The sequence below is a fragment of the Bos grunniens genome, chromosome 15 (assembly GCF_055505025.1).
Source record: "Bos grunniens cultivar Pamir isolate PY7600 chromosome 15, Bosgru_T2T1.0, whole genome shotgun sequence".
In the NCBI taxonomy this organism is placed as follows: Eukaryota; Metazoa; Chordata; class Mammalia; order Artiodactyla; family Bovidae; genus Bos; species Bos grunniens.
In genome coordinates this window covers 40,346,844-40,366,354 of record NC_141179.1, presented here as the reverse complement: position 1 = coordinate 40,366,354, position 19,511 = coordinate 40,346,844, and the positions used below count along the sequence as shown (strand labels likewise).

The window sequence follows — 19,511 nt, the reverse complement described above, 5'->3', positions numbered from 1 at the left end:
GCTGGGTGCAAAATGGTGAGAAAAGCGGAGCTAGGGAGAGGCGGAGAGAGAGAGCATTTTATTGCTGGCCCTTAGTCTCTGTTCCTGTGTCCTCGGGGTCACTTTATGGCAACTAGCCTCTAAAGAGACAAAAGTATTCTTTACTACTATTTTCATTTTGCACCTGCCAAAGGCTGAGAAGCTTAATGTTGTGGTCTCATTTAATCCTCACAGTAATCTTAAATGCCTCTTACTGTTACTGCCATTTTACAGATTTACATTTTACAGAAAACTGAAGTTAATTAGTAACAAAACCAGAGTTTGGGTAACTCTATCATAGTCACATGGAGAGCCATGTCGGGACTCAAACCCAAGGCTGTCCAAATCCCTTGACATCTGCCGCTCCCAGAGGCTGTCGGCAGGCACCAGGGCCTAGGAAAGCCCACAGCAAAGGAGGTGTCTGCACCGTCCTGGTTCTGAGCTGTGTTCTCCCCCCAGGCTGTGAGCTGTGGAGGCAGAACGTCACGTAGGAAGTGTTGCAGAATGAAGGGAGGAAAGGAAGGGTGAGCGGGCACATAGATGAAGCAGTCAGAGGAATATTTGTGAACCCTCTGTAATGTACCCGGATTCCTATTGGGTGTCAGGTGAACTCTTGAAGAGCTGGTGCCTGCCCTCAGGGAGGTTAACATGTTCTGCAGGACAGCAACCTGTGGTATCTGCATTTAGGCTGTGTCACTTGGCAGCTGGCAGATGATCTGCGCCCCCTGTTTAGCTGGGATTGGAGTGTGTAGACATCCTGAGCAGTGCTTTGAGGTGAACTCCTAACCCTGAGGCTCTTTGCATTTTGCTTTCCAGTTCTGGCCAGGAATGATACAAACAGGGCAGCCTGGATCTTCACAAGAGTAAGTCTGAGGAGGGGCCGGCACTGACAACCAACCAGGGGCTGGTCACAGCCCACCCCGGGTTGAGGTTTCCTGGCACCAGACTGCCTGGGGCCTTGCGGGGGGCGGGGGGGAGGGAGATTTAACCTGACATCACCAACATCATCCCCCACTGTTATCTCCTGACGCCAGTAGCAGGAAAGAGATGCTCAGATTTGGGAGACGTGTAAAGACCTCAGTCCCTCCTTCAGTATTAGTGGTCCTGCAGCTGGCAACAGGAGGAGGATCTCCGTCTTTTCATGGCTTTGAGGGGGCAGAGCCTGGGGTCCTCCTGAGAGAGGACAGTGGAGGTGATCCTATAGTCCATTTTCTTCCGGCTTTCCCTATAGTGGGGGAAGCTAATAGAAAATCCGACTGATGCTTTGAGAGCATGGGAGGTAAGCTCAGTAAACCGGAAGGCGAGGACAGATTGGGAATAAAAGCAGAAAGGAACCTCCTCCTGTATATTCTCAAAGGAAATGGAGCTACTTGGTCTAGAGAAAGAGAGCCTGAAACATGTCCCAAATCTTGCCTGCCCATGATGACTGCTGACCTCGGTCTCTGCAGGGACCAGAAGCGAGGTTCAGAGGTAGATGCCACAGCACGTGCAAGGCAAGCTGACCTCTGCCCTACCTGTGCCGTGGAACTGGCATGAGGCTTGGTGGTTTGGTCATCGGCACCCAGCCGGCCCCTCTCACTTGCACAGCACAGCTGGGTCTCCATCTTGGTAGAGCTCTGCCTGGGCTGTGCTCCCACCTGCAGATAGGGAAGCTCAGAGTGAGGAGTCCCTTGCCCTGGGAGGCCACGGCCAGACCTAGGAAGTAGCTGCTGCTACAGCCATGGTTTCTAACTCTCTCTGTCCTCTTATCTCCAGCGTCAAGCCCTTCGTGCAGCAGGCCTACCCCATCCAGCCAGCAGTCACGGCCCCCATTCCAGGTGAGTCTCTGAGGAACCCTCTCACTTTGTTCTCCAGCTGCACAAACACCCTCCCCTGCAGGGCCATGGACACCTCTTTCTTGCCACCACCCTCCTTAAGGCAGGGTTAGCCCAGAGCTCAGGAGGGTCGCCGGTGTCCCCTCCCAGGTCCTGCTTTGCCTCCATCATCTCTAGAGAGCTCTTCTGATGGGCTTTTTTAAAAAAAAAACAACAGGAAGCCTGATCACTTTCACTCAGGGCCTTGGGTCACCCTTGAAAGGAGAAGTTGCTCTGGTTCCTTCCTCCTCATAAACAGGCCACATTGGGCGATCTCAGTCTTGTGGGCAGACGGTTTTATTTGCTGTTTCATAGAGAAGTGTATTTCAGTTCTGAGTACCCTTTCTTTAAAGGAGTGCTTACATGGAAGCCCAGGTAGAAAGCATGCATCTGGCCAACCTGCCTGCCTCCCAACACACACACATGCACACGCACACACACAAGCACACACACACACTCTTCATTATAAGCTCCCAGACTGAAATGCATTCACACGTTGCCCTCTGCTCCAGCACCACAGAGCATCCCAGGAGAACATTCCACTGTGCTGGTGACTGCAGTCTTACTCAGGAAAGGAGCTGGAAGAGCACAGGGAGTGCCCACATTCCTGTCTCACAGGAGCGCTTTGTCAGCATCCACTTCCACACTTCATCTTTCTTGCCGTGGTCCCCAGCGAGGCCCCTTTGCCCCAGGTTAGGTGTCCTCGCCCCCAGCCCTTAACCTGGGCTAGTACCAGCTTTAGGAAGAACCACCTGCGTTGCGCTTCTCCGGTTGGCCATGCCTCTGGGCTCCTCTGCCAGAACCCACCGCTGCTGGCCTAGCTCCACCCCTAGACTCTGGTGGACAGACCTGTTAGCTTTGCTCCTGGGTGGTCCATTTTGTAGGCCCCTGCCCCGGGGGTGGCCTGAGACCTGATGATGGCAGGCAAGGAGCTGGGTTTAAGGTAATGATCAATTTGTATTTCAGGGTTTGAACCTGCGTCAGCCCCAGCTCCCTCGGTCCCAGCCTGGCAGGGCCGCTCCATTGGCACAACCAAACTTCGCCTGGTGGAATTCTCAGCTTTCCTTGAACAGCAGCGAGACCCAGACTCGGTGAGTGTGCTCAGAGTTGGGTGCCTTGACCCCAGGCTTTGCTCCTCTTACCCTGCCTTTGGGCCTGACAGATCAGATACCCTGCGTGAAAGCAGACCTGGGTAGGGAGGGCTGAGCAGCCCTCCAATGAAGTAAAAAGGTATTTCTGTTGACAAATATGTAAAACTTTAGAGCTAAATGGTTATGGATGCTCTGGACTGCAAACTCCAGGAATTACTAGAGCAGAAGAGTAAGACCTTAACAGGCTCTTGCATTTAAAGACCCTGACACTGGGAAAGAATGAGGACAGGAAGAGGAGGGGATGACAGAGGATAAGATGGTTGGATGGCATCACCAATTCAATAGACATGAGTTTGAGCAAACTCAGGGAGATAGTGAAGGACAGAGAAGCCTGGGGTCCTGTAGTCCACGGGGTGACAAAGAGTCGGATACGACTGAGTGGCTGAACAACAACAGTTTTTGAGCCCTGACCTGTGGCTTGTATTGTGTAAGGTGATTAATAGATATCATCACATTTTACTCTTAAACAACCCCATAAGGGTAGGTGCTGGAAAACATGAGATAACAGAGAGGTTAAGTAACTTCTCTGTAGTCACACAGTTAGTATCTGATGGACTAGAGATTCAAATTCATGTCTTTAAAACTCAAGCGTAAACTCAAGCCTATTTAGCCATTATTCATACTTTTCAAAGCTGTGTTTTCTCAAGACAGCGAATTCTTAGCTTCTGAAGGAGGAGTAACAGGGTAGTACTTTAGCAGTCTGACATAGAATGCGATGCATCTTAATACCCTAAATATCCATTAAGTTAGCATCTGGACCCGATTTGTCGTTTTCCTCCTTCCTGTCTCCCCACCCCATCTAGTGCCCATCCTCCTCCTGTCCTCAGCTGGGCCCACCATTTCCCCTACACATGTGAGCCTCCCTTCTCTCCACCCGAAAAGCCCAAGACCCTTTCTTCACTCCCACTCCTTGGCTGTGAGTACGAGCATTGCATCTGTGTGTGGGTGAGCCCAAGGCAAAAATGGAAGGAATCATGAGTTTGTCTTCGGGATCTTTACCAACTCCTTTCCATATTCTCTACCTCACCCCACCCGGCTGATCTTGGCGGCTCTCAAAAGTACACAGGGGCCACTCTGTTTGTCTGCTGCCTTGCTGCCATTCTGTTACCAGGAGAAAGCATCACGAGTGAGTTCATCATCTGTTGTAAATAACTTGGGTGTGAACCACAGGAGGTGACCTCTCCCTGAAGCGTTTGTGCTTTGGCTCTGAGGGTAGGACAGGAAGACGCCACGAATAGAGGGGTTTCCACCAGCCATCACCAGAGTGGACACTCAGGAACCCACATGTGGCCCCCTGGCATTTCTGCCTATGAATTGCGAATCCTGGTAGAAAAATAGAGTCGGCTCCAAAATTAGGATAAAATGAAGAAAGAGAGTAGTCATTGGGCCCGTCCAGGCAGGCAAAGGAAAAGAAGAGTATTGAGAACAGGGAAGAGAAGACCAGCCTCCTGGGTCAGTCTTCACAAGTGTCTGAGTGGCTGTACCAGAAGGGTGACAGTGAGTGCCTAAACCCTTGTCTGTGGGAGCACTGAAATAAACAACCAAGAAGATGACCTTTGCAACTCTTTGCTTCCTCCTCCTTCAAGGAAATGTACATATTTCTTCGGCTGAAGGCTGGGCTTTGGCTCAGTTCATGCTTCTGCTCTGAGTAGCTCATGTTTGTATGACGCCTCATCGCTCACAGAGCGCATTGTCATTGGTTATGCCATTTTGTCCTCCAAGTGCTAGTGGAGTGGATTTTGTTTTACCCATTTTACAGGTGAAGAAACTGAGGCCAAGACACATTAAAAGATGTAGAATATTTAGCCAATGAGCAGGAGGACCCGGAGCCCAGATCTTCTGTTTCAGTGTACTCTTTCACTGCTGTGAAGCACCACCAGTGGTGAAGGTCTTGAATTGTGCATTCAGTCTGTACTCTCGGGTGAGCAAACGTGTTTACTTGTAAACATTTCTTTTTTAGAAATAGAACTCCAGGACACTAGGAAGCACAAGTCCCAAGATGTTAGTTGTTATCCTTGTTAAAAGACTCAATATAATGTTTTATCACAAAAAAAATTTTTATTTTTAATTTAAGAAGCTTATGGAGCACCCTTATGGTAACTGTCCTTCTCAGTTATGGACCTATTGGGGCCCAGAATGCCCATTTCCTCTTCTTCTAGTTGTTAGTGGTAATTGGGCTCCCTGCTGTGCATCGCTGAGAAGTTCCTTTTGTCCATCCTATAAACAGTTATGAGCACCCATGTGTACCTTCTGGTGCTGCCCTGGTGGAGGCTGACGTCTAGTGGGTGAGGCCGTCATCCCCCGTAGGGTCACTGGGAAGTGTGATGGCTAGGGGTACTGTGAGTGGACAGGAAACTGGGCAGGCTTTGTGGAGGAACCAGCCCTTATGCAAAGAGGTAGAGGATCCATAGGGGCCCGGAAGAGTAAGGAAGAAGAGCATTCCAGAGGCGATGACTCTGGTGTAGATAAAACAAGAGGTGAAAGCTAGTGAATAGTTTAGAAAGGCAGGACCCACCAAGGCCTTGGAGTAGTGTCCAGATATGTGTGTTTGATGTACATTCAGAATTAAGAGTCTGGCTGGTTCAACTAGAGTAGACCTTTTACTGATGAACGAAAGGCTTAACTCTGTAGAATTCATGTAGAACATGACTTCAGTGGTGACAATGATAAATGTGGTTAACTAGAGAGTGCGTTTCCAGAGTAGCTGGGACAAAGGGTGTCACCCTGGACCAGAAAACGAGGTTCTCCTCCTCCAGGCTTTGTTGCTCCTCAGGTGTGCATTCCTGCCTGTGTCCTCCTGGGGGACCATATGGACAGAGAAGGTTCAGACCTGGCTGCAGCCATTGACAGCCACCTCTCCAAGCTTCTTCTATAGAAAGAACTAGAATTCCCTACCTCTTTGGGCTGTGATATGGATGGAAAAAATCACACTGTACCACGCTCATTAATTTATTTGTTTGGTCTTTGCCAGCACTACCCACAGCCCTTTGATTCCAGTGAGCCTGAGCTCTTACAGAGACGCAAGGGGAGATGTGTGTGCGTGTCTGTGCGCAGACAGAGATTTGCAGGATCTAAAGTCAGATTTGTTTAGGACCCATAACTATTGATCACTTTGTTGGCTTCCTTATCAAATTAACCTGCTTAATGTTTGATGTTAAATTTTAAGGATAGCATATTTATATTTGTTTAAATAAATGTACCAGCTGAATTTATTTTAGACAGCTCTGAAAGTTTGAGAACCAACGAAACCATTCCCATACTCCACATTTTTTCAATGTGACCTTGGACCTCAAGGGCCTTTACATGTTCATTTGCAACAGCACCTTATGTTTGCAAAATAAAGCACATATTATATAATTTGAGAAGCTGGTGCTTAGAAGACTTGTCAGAATGCTTTAAAAAGTCTTGTGAATTCTCTTCCATTTCAATTAGCTGTCTCTCTTAGTCCCAGTTATTCTGGAAATTCACTCTTGTTTACCACATGTATCACCACTGCCAACACTAAAGATTCTTCACAGCTCTCTCACCCCTATCAGTAGTCATATTGGCGATAGCCTGCATGATGCATTGTCTTACCCAGCCCCGTGACACAGACTGCCCAGTGTTCAACCAAGATTCAGAGCTAGATGTGTTGATTCCAGTAACCAAAAGTTGTTGGGTTCATTTGCATCTGATGAGTACCTGTAGCCAGCCAGACTCTACAAGCCAAGGGAAGACTAATCCAGGGGATGAGCGCCCCCTGCTGGCTCTGCATCCTCTGTAAACCAGACATTGCCCCTGAGTCAGTGGCTGTTTATATTGGTGGAGAACCAGCAAGTCAGTCCCTCTGTTACCTTTGGCTCCACTAGAACCTGAGAGAAAAACAGCAGAGGGTGAAGAAAGGAAGATCTAAAAAACAAAGACTATTTTGGAAGTGGTTAGTAATGCTTAAAGACACACTTTCTACAGGATTTCCATGTTGCGTTATCAAAGGACTTTCAGTGTTAAGTGCGAGATCTTCCACCTAGGGTGGGCTTTTTTGAAAGGGCCTCCTCACCTGTCATCAGGGCCCAGTTCCAGGAGACCAACTTCAACAGCTGCAGTTTCAGAGAGATGAAAACCCAGCCTTCGTGGGCTGTAAGCTGAATCCCAAGTGTGCATGAGGACTGGTTTTCCTGCTAAACCCTAGTTTTGAAAGTTTGAAGTTTTAGTCACTCAGTCATCTCCGACTCTTTGTGAGCCCACAGACTGTAGCCCACCAGGCTCCTCTGTCCATGGAATTCTCCAAGCAAGAATACTGGACTAGGTTGCCATTTCCTTCTCCAGGGGATCTTCCCAACCTAGGGATTGAACCTGGGTCTCCTGTGTTGCCGGAGGACTCTTCACCATATGAGCCACTAGGGAAAATGCAGTGGGCTCCCTTTACCCGCTCCCTGCGGCAAGCAGGTTCCTCCAGCTGCCCGGCAACTCAGCTACATCTTCCAGGCAAAGGCAGTGTGTTTAATGTCAACTGTGATCTCGGAAGAGAAAGTGCGAGGAGTTCAGTTAGGTAGAGTTACATAGCCAGAGAAGGGCAAGCTTTGAGATGGAGAGAGTGGGATAGGAGATTGCTTTCTTTAGATTTTGAAGAAGCACTGCCTTGGGGAAGAAGCAAAGTTCTGTGATATGGTCGCAGGAACAGACCTGAGCAGGGAGTGCACACCTGAGTTCACTTAGAGAAAACCTCCCTGAGTTACAGCTATCAGGGTAACCTCCAGCTCTTGCTGACCTGTGTCGTGAGCATCACGTGCCGAGCATTTGACCCAGATACTGTTCTTACGTCCAGTCTCTCAGTAACAAAACAGATGCTCGGGAACATTAAGGTACGTAATCAAGTTCCACCACCAGGAGGAGGCTGAGCCAAAGTTTGGCTCCACTTTGTATTCTTAACCATGTCACTGTATTTTTTAAGAAATTAAAAATTACTCAAATGCAAAAACAGCTGCCCTTGAAAGCCTCGAGCTCCTCAAGCCCAGGCTGGATGCAGCAGGGCCCTTCACCCTGGCACAGCGAGTGAAAGAGGGTGATCAGGACGTTTGGAGAAAGAGAAGAAAGGACACTTGACAGGAGGAGAGAATCCCTGAATGGTGGACAATGGCTGGTCCTCAGCCAGAAGGCGAGGAGTTTTGCGGTCTGAAGTGACCTGTTTCCTAATCTTTAATGCTAAATGAATGGAACAGCAGAAAAGCCTGAGACTTCCTGGACATGGGGAGTGAGTCAGCAGTCTTCACAGCCCGACGGGGCCCAAGTTCTCTCCTCTGGGGGAGCCTTGCCCTCAAGTTCTGCAAATACATTCTTCTGATAACCTGATTCTTTTCCATATGGGCAGCTGGTTAAATGTGGGCCCAAGGATGATTTCATGTTTTTCTTGCTTCTTTCAAAGGCCTAAATTCACAGATCAACTCAATTTCTTTATCAGATCTCACAGATGCTGACTTTGGTTGGGGAAATGTGACCAGGGCAACTCAGAAAATAGGACATCAGTGAGGCCAGTGGCAAAAAGAAGAGTTGGGTGGCTTGTGTGGGGATTTGACCAGAGAGGTGAGATCAGAAGCAGGGCTTATTAGATTCTAGATTTGGGGCCAGGAGGATCCTCTCCTATATCCTGGGTAGCGTGGAAGATGGCAGGTTTTCTCTGGAGGAGCTTCCAAGCCCTGCAGTGCTTGCTAAGGCAGTCGCTGCCTCTCAGAGCAGGGTCGTGTGTTCATGGGAAACAGCTCTTTGGGCAGATTTGGTTTCTGGTCCTTCAGAAAGGAGGCTCTTTCTCTCCCCTAGTTCATGATTTGTGCGTGGATCTCATTAATAATTAACCTGCATACTAGCATCTGTGTAGCTCCCTAAGGCTCACACAGACCCGTCATGTTTGCTGTTTCATTTGACCTTGCCATTGACCCATGAGATAAGCAGGCCAGGTGTCATCTCTGTGTGCAGATGAGGCTACCCCAGCCCAGATAGGTTAGGCAACTTGCCTCAGGCCACACACAGCTCAGAAATAGCAGAGCCTGGATTCCAACCCGTGTTCTTAATGTATGCACCACGTGCTTTGAATAAATGGTCTGAGAGCACATCTGCCTTCCCGGCCTACAGAGGAAGAGTGCAGCGAGTCTGATGGTTGGCTGTGCCCTGCTTATGCTTCCCCCTGCTTTTTCTCCTACGTTTTACCAAGCGTTGCCTTCCACTAGGACGTAGGTGATGGAGGGTTCTCTGGTGCTGAAAGTGACAGGTCCCTGTGGTGAGTGTAGCCTTTCCCACCCTGGCCTGCATGACTGCGAACTCTCCCATCAGCTTGTCCATGCCAGTCGCACCCTCTCGTAGCAAAGGTGGGTGGTTTGCTGTTCATGTCTGAGCTTCTCTGGACGCTCACCTCTTTATTCATGACCATTTGGGGATGAGGCAATTGGAAGCATCTGGAGAGCTGGGTTTTATAGGCTTTTCACAGAGGCCCAGCCAGGCTCCATTTGCTTTCCTTGGCAGGTCAGCACCCCACCCGCGTGCCTTCCTGGTCGCAGTCCCTGCACTCAGCCTGTGGGGTTTCACAGCTGCACTTGTGTGTAGAAGACTCCCTTCTAAGAAAACAGCAGCCACTCTAAGGAGATGGTGCTGGAATGGGGAGGTAGGGGTGAGATCCAGGAAGGAAGGACTTATTTGTTCCTTGTTTCTTGTTTCCAGTGATGTTTCTTTCTGGGAAGAGCACAGGGAAGAGAGCGACCAGCTACCTCGGGGCCAAGTAGCCAGAGCAGGGCTGGTGCTCTGAGCAGTAGCTGAGGAGAGAGCCTGCGGGACCATGAGCAAGCCCCCCAGCCCTCTTACCCCAACAGGTGCCAAAGATGCAGGTCACTTCCCTTGGCTTGGTCTTGTAGCCACTCCCTGCCCCTGTAGGGCCCGGAGGCCATCGCAGTTTGCCCAGGCTGCTCTGGGGGGTGTCTGAGCAGACTGTCCAGGCAGGAACACAACAGGAAGCAAATGTAGGTGATTTGTCCTTGTCCTGTTTCAACTTGTACATTAGCATCCCTTGACGTGAGTTATTTGTCTTGGTTTCTTTAAATTCCTAAGTGGATTATAATTTTTCTCCTGGTATTATTTGACAGCAGTCATTTTTTAAGGTTTTACAGCGTTCTTCAAATACTTGGAATTTTTGGAACAAGTTTAGGGAAACACCGCCATCTTCAGGTCAGACTGTGTAGTGCAGTGCTGGGGCGTGTCCATGGGAGCCTCTCAGATGCCAAGGGCCAGCAGATTCCTTAGGGCTTTCCCTTTCCTTTTGCAGAAAAAAGTGAACTGCCTCATCAGAGGGCTCTGGATTAGAATGTATTAGCAGCTCTTTGGGGAAAAAAAAAAGGAAAGAAAAGAAAATTAAACCCTAGTGGCCATTCTGGGAGTTGTTTGTTCTGGTTTGTCTCATCTGCAGTAATGGGCAACCTCACAGGCTGCCCCAGCCCCACTTGCCAGGACAGACTTTGCATTCTTCACTGGGAGAAATTCAGGGGCCAGATCCCTCTAGGCCTTGCGTGCAGGTCACCTGCACCCTATCCACCTTACAGTACAGGACCTAATACAGAGGAACAGCCATAATTTCAGGTAATCTCACCCGGAGTACAGACACAACATGACTATTGGAGGAAATATCAACAATAATAATAATAATGAAGAATTGCACGCTTGGTACAGCGTTGTGGATTTTCCATGTGTGATCTCCTTTAAGCCTCATGACACTCCTTCGAGGTAGATACTATTATTATCCCTGGATTACGGATGTGGAGAGGGCTGGAAGCACCCCTCCCCGATGACTCAGCTAGGAAACAAGGCCGGCGCCAGGATTCAGACCCAGACCCCGTCTGACTCTGGTGCTCGAGTCCAGTATTTGGCCCTCCGCCCCGCTGCCCCCGGCAACTTCCCTAAGCAGCAGAGAGAAGGAGAGGCAGAGACTAGGAAGGAAAGTGACCTCTTAGAACCACCTTAGAGGAGGGGAGAACATCCTTTGTTAATCCCCTAGGGTAGCTAAACAGCCCTTTGCAAGTCACTCTGTGGAGATTTTAGGATTACATTTACCTTTGTTACTGTTTACAACTGCTGTGAAGAATAACTGGAGGGATTATAGCAATCCAAAAAGAAAATGAACACTTCTCCAAGTTGAAATAGGAATCTGTGTGTTAGATTTGTGGCGGGGGCGGCTGGGCCGGGGTCGTCTCTGCCCAGCGGGACTGGCCCCGGTGCGGTGTCAGGTCAAGCCTGCAGGCAGACAAGGGTCCGAGGTCCTGCTCCGTCATCCTCAGCGTCTTGAGCCGGAGGAAGGCTCTGATCTCACCCTCATTTTGGGTCCAGGGAACTTGCGGCCAACTAGAATAAACATCCTGGAGCACGACTCTGTGTGTTTTTGTTTCCCTTTATAGTTCTTTCCTCACGAAACTCCATGATGGTTCGAGATAGCTTTGGATTGGCTGCTTATTTAATTTAATAAAGTAATAGATGTGCTTCATGTGTGAGCCCAGTGAAACCCCAGGCATGGCCTGTAAGGAGAAGCAGCTGTGCCCTGCCCGCCCCACTCCATCTCCCACTCCCCCTCCTCCCAGTCCTCCTCAGGACAGCTGCCTGCAGCCTTTCAGCCCTTGCTTTGTACATGCGCTCCGTATTTCTAAGCAGCGTACTTACACTGCCTAACTCGGTCCATGACTGGAGACCTTATCTGTTGACTTCTTACTGTGGAAGACCAGGACTTAACTCTCTGAATTTAGCACATGACCCCTCTCACCTCCATCCCCACCCCTCCAGTATGGTTATTTCACAATTTTAGGTTTAACACTTAGTTTTTTTTATTGTGAAAGTCATCTTCTTGATTCTAAAACTTGTTTTTCCTAAGGTTTGTCATTGCCTTTGTTTGCTCAGTTTGTATATACCTACACAGAGTCATCCCCCATGTGTCTAACAGAATTCTCAAACTCTTGTCCAGATGGTCAGCTATGTCAGGGACTCCCTCTCTAGCCCCTTTAGGAGCCCTCTGGCTTCCAGGTCTTTGTCCCTCCTGGACTGGCTGTTGTCCAGGTCTGAAGCCCAGCTGTGGTCCAGCATGTTACCGCTTCTGTGCTACCGCTTCATATCCCTCTTTTCTGTTCTACTCCCTCATTTCATAAGAGCACATCCTCCTGTTGCTATCTGAGAATAGCTGTGAGGAAGGACAGTTTTCTGAAACCTGACAGATCTGAGAGTGTGTTCTGTTCTCACATGGGATGGATAACTTGGTTTTCATCTTAAGCTTATGAACCTTTGTTCCCATTTTCAAGGTAAATCCCATATATGTTCTCCTTGTTAATGAAAAACACTATATGTTTAGTGCTGGAGAATACGGACATCCATATAAAAAGAGCAGGTGAGTGCTGACAAAGTCATTTGATGTACAAGAAAGGGAATGTTGACTGTCCTTATCCCAGTTTTCTCTCTAGAAATCTTTGAGAACATATATTTAATGGATGCCCAATGGTTCTGACTGCAGAGGCAAGAGACTGGCTCCATGCAGGTTCTTTGAGAAGACATGCTGTTTGTACCATTAGTTCATGGATTCCCTGTGCCCAGCACAGTGCCTGGCACATAACGGACCTTCAGTTCAGTTCAGTCGTTCAGTCGTGTCCGACCCTTTGCGACCCCATGAATCGCAGCACACCAGGCCTCCCTGTCCATCACTAGCTCCTGGAGTTCACCCAGACTCACATCCATCGAGTCAGTGATGCCATCCAGCCATCTCATCCTCTGGCGTCCCCTTCTCCTCCTGCCCCCAATCCCTCCCAGCATCAGAGTCTTTTCCAATGAGTCAACTCTTCACATGAGGTGGCCAAAGTATTGGAGTTTCAGCTTCAGCATCATTCCTTCCAAAGAAATCCCAGGGCTGATCTCCTTCAGAATGGACTGGTTGGATCTCCTTGCAGTCCAAGGGACTCTCAAGAGTCTTCTCCAACACCACAGTGCAAAAGCATCAATTCTTCGGTGCTCAGCCTTCTTCACAGTCCAACTCTCACATCCATACATGACCACAGGAAAAACCATAGCCTTGACTAGATGGACCTTTGTTGGCAAAGTAACGTCTCTGCTTTTCAATATGCTATCTAGGTTGGTCATGACTTTCCTTCCAAGGAGTAAGCGTCTTTGAATTTCATGGCTGCAGTCACCATCTGCAGTGATTTTGGAGCCCAAAAAAATAAAGTCTGACACTGTTTCCACTGTTTCCCCATCTATTTCCCATGAAGTGATGGGACCGGATGCCATGATCTTCGTTTTCTGAATGTTGAGCTTTAAGCCAACTTTTTCACTCTCCACTTTCACTTTCATCAAGAGGCTTTTGAGTTCCTCTTCACTTTCTGCCATAAGGGTGGTGTCATCTGCATATCTGAGGTTATTGATATTTCTCCCGGCAATCTTGATTCCAGCTTGTGTTTCTTCCAGCCCAGCGTTTCTCATGATGTACTCTGCATAGAAGTTAAATAAACAGGGTGACAATATACACCTTGACGTACTCCTTTTCCTATTTGGAACCAGTCTGTTGTTCCATGTCCAGTTTTAACTGTTGCTTCCTGACCTGCATACAAATTTCTCAAGAGGCAGATCAGGTGGTCTGGTATTCCCATCTCTTTCAGAATTTTCCACAGTTGATTGTGATCCACACAGTCAAAGGCTTTGGCATAGTCAATAAAGCAGAAATAGATGTTTTTCTGGAACTCTCTTGCTTTTTCGATGATCCAGCAGATGTTGGCAATTTGATCTCTGGTTCTTCTGCCTTTTCTAAAACCAGCTTGAACATCAGGAAGTTCACGGTTCACGTATTGCTGAAGCCTGGCTTGGAGAATTTTGAGCATTACTTTACTAGCGTGTGAGATGAGTGCAATTGTGCGATAGTTTGAGCATTCTTTGGCATTGCCTTTCTTTGGGATTGGAATGAAAACTGACCTTTTCCAGTCCTGTGGCCACTGCTGAGTTTTCCAAATTTGCTGTCATATTGAGTGCAGCACTTTCACAGCATCATCTTTCAGGATTTGAAATAGCTCAACTTAGGTGTGTGAAAGTCACACATCTAAGGTCACACACCTTTTAGGTGTGAAATCCAGAAAGAAATATGCAAATGAGTACCTTTTCTGTTGCTGTATTGATATGTTGATCATCAACATGTCTATTGAGCATATGGGAGACTTTTTTTGTAATTAAAGAAGCCAGTGTTAACCTCTGCTTTGGATGTCAAGGAAATTTAGACTTTGATAGATGTAACTTATTGACACTTGCCCTGTTTCTGCTTGTACATTCCCCCACACACTTGGGATTGTTGGTTGTTGTTATTGTTGTTGTTTGTATAAATATTTTGTTTTCTGCCACATAGAATAGAATTGCTCTTTTTTGGTTTTGTGTTCCATTGTTAGTTTTGGGAAAACCATCACTGCTAGAAAGAAAACGGGATTTATTTGGGAAGAAGGGAGAGAAGTGAGGTTCCACCCTAACCTTTTTCCTTTAGAAGGAGATCTGGCAGGATGGGAAGTTAGGCCTCACCAAATAGTTTTTAGGGTTTTAATTTTGTTAAAATTTGAACACAAGCATATCAGATGTCTTCTTTTCATCCTTCTAGATGTGGGGGCAGAGGGATTCCTCACCTGGCCAGGTTGAATTAAGGAGAGAGAAATGTCTGTTTGTTCCACTGCTGTGGCCTCCAGGACGCCTTCTTTAGTCCTTTGTATTCTTAGAAACAAAGTCACCTCTTGGCAGGAATAAAGCCACTCAAATGCCAGCAGTCAGGGTTTGGTTTCAAGTCACCAGCCTTGCTAGAGGCAGTGCCCGATTTCCTTTGGCAAAGACAGCCTGCCCGTTCTCAGTTCATTTCAGCGACTTGGGCACAGAGGTAACTTCCTCAGAACAGAAACCTTTGAAGGCTCTGTCTGATGCATCTGTGAGTCATTATGTGTGTCCCAAATTGTAATTTCACTTCTCAGAATCTGGAAAACGCTATTCAGCTTCTTTGCTTTTTTTTGAAATCAACTTTCAGAAAAAGTAGATCTGAGTTAGAAGGATCTAGGCATTTATATATTCTCCTGGAGACAGTGCGGTTGATGGCACAGCAAATGCATGGGCTGTGGCGTGGATGGATCCAGGTTTAACTTCTTAACTCTCTTAACTTCAGGACTATTCCTGGACGTGTGACCTCAGGCAAATCTGTTCATCTCTGAGCTTCTATTTCCACATCTGTGAAAATGACTTTAATAAAGCCCGCCTACAGTACCATTGTGAGGCAAGGATTATCCGAGGTCACGTTTATCGAAAGCACGTTGTACAAACACTGAACAGACACAGCTCCCTTTCTTCCTGCAGACATAGGTAAGAGGCCCGCACTCCAGCCGCTAGTCATGAGTGGGCCATAATCAAGGATCTGAACAGTCATGCAGCTCCACAACTTGGCTCCCAGCTCTTGGCTTATTTGTGTTTCCTTTTTTCTTTGCTAGGCAGGAGGGATAGCTAAGGCAGGAAAGTTCTTTTGCTTCTACCCCAGGATCTAGTTAATCTCACATAATAAACCGCCACAACAGTAGTCTTAGCAGCTACGATTTATTGAACACTTCTTGTATGCCAGAACCCCCTCTGTGCATCATTTCCTTTCATCTTCCACCCTGTTCAATATGACAGTCACAGATCCCCATTGTACACAGGAGAAAACTGAGATTTCAGGTTCTTATCTGGTTCTAGAGTGCTTTTGCACTCAGCATGTTGATTTTCAGATACACTTCCTTGATATACTGAGCAATATACTCAGTTGCTCAATCGTGGCTGACTCTTGGTGACCTCATGGACTATAGCCTGCCATGAAATTTTCCAGGCAGGAATACTGGAGTGGGCCCACTGAAGAATGGTGAATTTTACCTTCCATTCACTTTCCTGATCTCTGACCCCTGGAGGTCCAGGCTGTGGTCCCTGTGTTCTAAGAGTCATACTTCACCCCAGGTCTGCCCTGGCCCACGGAGGCTGGCGAGGTGGAAGAGCAGGGAGTGAGGTGTGCTTAGCAGAGACTCAGATTCGATTCATGGATGTCCCCAGGGCTCCGTCTGTATTCCATTCTTTCCTGTAAACTCGGTGCCTGTAGACACCACAACAAGCGGCAGAAGCGGTGCCTCTCAGAGTCCAGCAGGGCTCAGAACTTGCTGCAGTCAGAGGTGAGCAATAAGGGTTGGGTGACAGCCAGCCAGCCAGCCAGTTTGGATAATGGAGGAGCAACGCCTTTGCCTCTGCTCCTGTGCTGGTGAGTAACAGAGGACCAGCGGAGGGGCAGACACGAGCCCGCCCCTCCTCATCTCTGGGGACCTTCCACCAGTGTCTGTGTTCCCCGCCCCGCCGTCTTGTTTACTCTGCTTATACCCTCTAAATGAGGCTGGAAGTGCCTCAGCATCAGTGCCCCAGATGTTTCTGTGGGCTTTGGTTTGCTTATAATTGAAAAGATGATATGATAACATTTGAGAAAATTTTTAAAAGATCAGAGAGAGGCACTTCACCTCTCCCCGTAACCTTACCTCCCTAACATGACGGTGGCTCCTACTTTGTTTCAAAAGTTCCCCTCGAGCACAGCATACTCTGTTCTTGCATGTCTGTGTCCAGGACTCAGTGCATCCTGAAATCCAGCTGGGATAGAGGCGGGGTCCTTGTCAGAGCTCTAAGTTCTTCTTTCTCGTGTCACCTGACACCTTTTAGGAGTTAGGAAGCCTTGGTAAAGGTGACGCTCTGATGTTGATCAGAAGATGCCAGGTCCTGGCCGCACTTCCTGTACATGCAGTGTTTGGGGACAGCTGGCATCAGATGGGGTATTGGCCCTCCCGCTCTTCGGTACTATGGCCACAGATCCACAGTGTGGGTGGCAGGTCATGGGTATAAACCAGCACTTCTGCAAGATACATTTATAGGGTTTTGTGACCAAACAAGTTTGGAAAACTTAAGGCTGTAGAAAGTTGAACAGTGTTTCTCTACCATAGTGCTTTTAACCTGTTACATTCACTGTGAACCTCAAAGCAGAGATTTTATGAGAAATAATAATAGCTAACATTTACTGAGTGTCTGCTCTTTGTTGAATGGAGGTGCTCCAGTAAGCCTTAATATGCAGCACCCTTGGGAGGAGACGCCATCACTGTCCCCATGTAGAGGCTGGGAGACTTACCCAATGTCATGGCTGATTGGTAATAACACAGTCTTTTGGGCTAGAGCAGACTGAGCCCAAACTTGTCTCTTAGCCAGCACACAGACTGCTTGTACAGCGTGTACACTTCTTTTGTACAAAAGAAGCTTGGAGCAGCCTTCTTTTATTTGGGACTTCTCATTCCCTATGAGAATATAAGAATATTCCCTATGGGAATAAGAAAGCCTTCCTCAGTGATCACTGCAAAGAAATAGAAGAAAACAATAAAATGGGAAAGACTAGAGATCTCTTCAAGAAAATTAGAGATACCAAGGGAACATTTCATGCAAAGATAGGCATAATAAAGGACAGAAATGGTATGGACCAAACAGAAGCAGAAGATATTAAAAAGAGATGGCAAGAATACACAGAAGAACCATGCAAAAGAGCTCTTCGTGACCCAGATAAACACAATGGTGTGATCACTCACCTAGAGCCAGACATCCTGGAATGCAAAGTCAAGTGGGCCTTAGGAGTATCACTACGAACAAAGCTAGTGGCGGTGATGGAATTCCAGTGGAGCTATTTCAAATCCTAAAAGATGATGCTGTGAAAGTGCTGCACCCTGTGCCAGCAAATTTGGAAAACTCAGTTGTGGCCACAGGACTGGAAAAGGTTGGTTTTCATTCCAATCCCAAAGAAGGGCAATGCCAAAGAATGTTCAAACTACCGCACGATTGTACTCATCTCACACACTAGCAAAGTAATGCTAAGAATTCTCCAGGCCGGTAGGTCAAAATATTTTGACCTACCATCACTCATCTCACACACTAGCAAAGTAATGCTAAAAATTTTCCAAGCTGGTAGGTCAAAAAATACCACCAGTTCACGCCCTGTCCTTTGAAGGACATTGGCAAAGGTCATCATTAGGATCTTATAGGAACAAACAAAATCTCAACGGCTGGAAAATATTTGAAATTCCCCTGAAACAGCTTTCGTAAACCTTACAGAAAATCAACACCCACACCATCAAATTATTTGGAAAATCACAATTGAAAAAGTTGCTATCTATTTAGCTAAAAATGTTCACAGAGGAAAAGTCATAGCCTACAATGATTTCATTATTTTAAAAGAATGCATTCACCTGAATAATTTATGTAATCATTTTGAGTTAAGAGGGTATTTTGATTTTGTGGGCCAACCCATCACAAAACTCCTAGAGAAATGACCTCCTTATGGCCCCAGGATAAGTCAACAGTCATGTTCTGTGACAATGTTGCCTGCCTTCCAGTGGAAAGATGGGGTGGTGGGGAGGGTATCTGGCTACAGAGGCAATAGTGGTTTCCACATGCTCCTTTCCCACAAAACCAAGACCTGGCTGGGGAAACTTCCTTTCTCTATATTGCTTTCTGCTGCTTTCAACAGTACGTGAACTGTGAACTTCCAGATGTTCAAGCTGGATTTAGAAAAGGCAGAGGGACCAGAGATCAAATTGCCAACATCCGTTGGATCATTAAAAAAGCAAGAGAATTCCAGAAAAACATTTACTTCTGCTTTATTGATTACGCCAAAGCCTTTGACTGTGTAGATCACAACAAACTGTGGAAAATTCTTAAAGAGATGGGAATACCAGACCACCTGACCTGCCTTCTGAGAAATCTGTTATGCAGGTCAAGAAGCAACAGTTAGAACTGGACATGGAACACCAAACTGGTTCCAAATTGTGAAAGGAGTACGTCAAGGCTGTATATTGTCACCCTGCTTATTTAACTTATATGCAGAGTACATCATGCAAACTGCCGGGCTAGATGAAGCACAAGCTGGAATCAAGATTGCCGGGAGAAATATCAATAACTTCATATACGCAGATGACACCACTCTTATGGCAGAAAGTGAAAAGGAACTAAAGAGCCTCTTGATGAAAGTGAAAGAGGAGAGTGAAAAAGGCTGGCTTAAAACTCAACATTCAGAAAACTAAGATCGTGGCATCTGGTTCCATCACTTCATGGCAAATAGATGGAGAAACAATGGAAACAGTGACAGACTTTATTTTCTTGGGCTCCAAAATCACTGTAGATGGTGACTGCAGCCGTGAAATTAAAAGATGCTTGCTCCTTGGAAGAAAAGCTATGACCAACCTAGACAGCATATTAAAAAGTAGAGACATTACTTTGCTGAAAAAGGTCTGTATAGTCAAAGCTATGGTTTTTCCAGTAGTCATGTATGGATGTGAGAGTTGGACTATAAAGAAAACTGAGTGCCGAAGAATTGATGCTTTTGAACTGTGGTGTTGGAGAAGACTCTTGAGAGTCCCTTGGACTGCAAGGAGATCTAACCAGTCCATCCTAA

General features: G+C 47.1%; 1 protein-coding gene across 24 annotated transcripts in view; it reads left to right on the top strand.

Moving 5' to 3' along the window:
* The window catches only part of TEAD1 (TEA domain transcription factor 1), a 274,396-nt gene that overhangs the window by 211,335 nt on the left and 43,550 nt on the right, over positions 1–19,511 (top strand). For all 24 annotated transcript variants that reach the window (XM_086339975.1, XM_086339974.1, XM_086339973.1 and 21 more), the window contains 3 exons: positions 835–881; positions 1,774–1,835; positions 2,838–2,962. In XM_086339975.1, the coding sequence (XP_086196101.1) occupies positions 835–881; positions 1,774–1,835; positions 2,838–2,962 (234 nt within the window). The remainder of the gene's footprint in view (positions 1–834; positions 882–1,773; positions 1,836–2,837; positions 2,963–19,511) is intronic.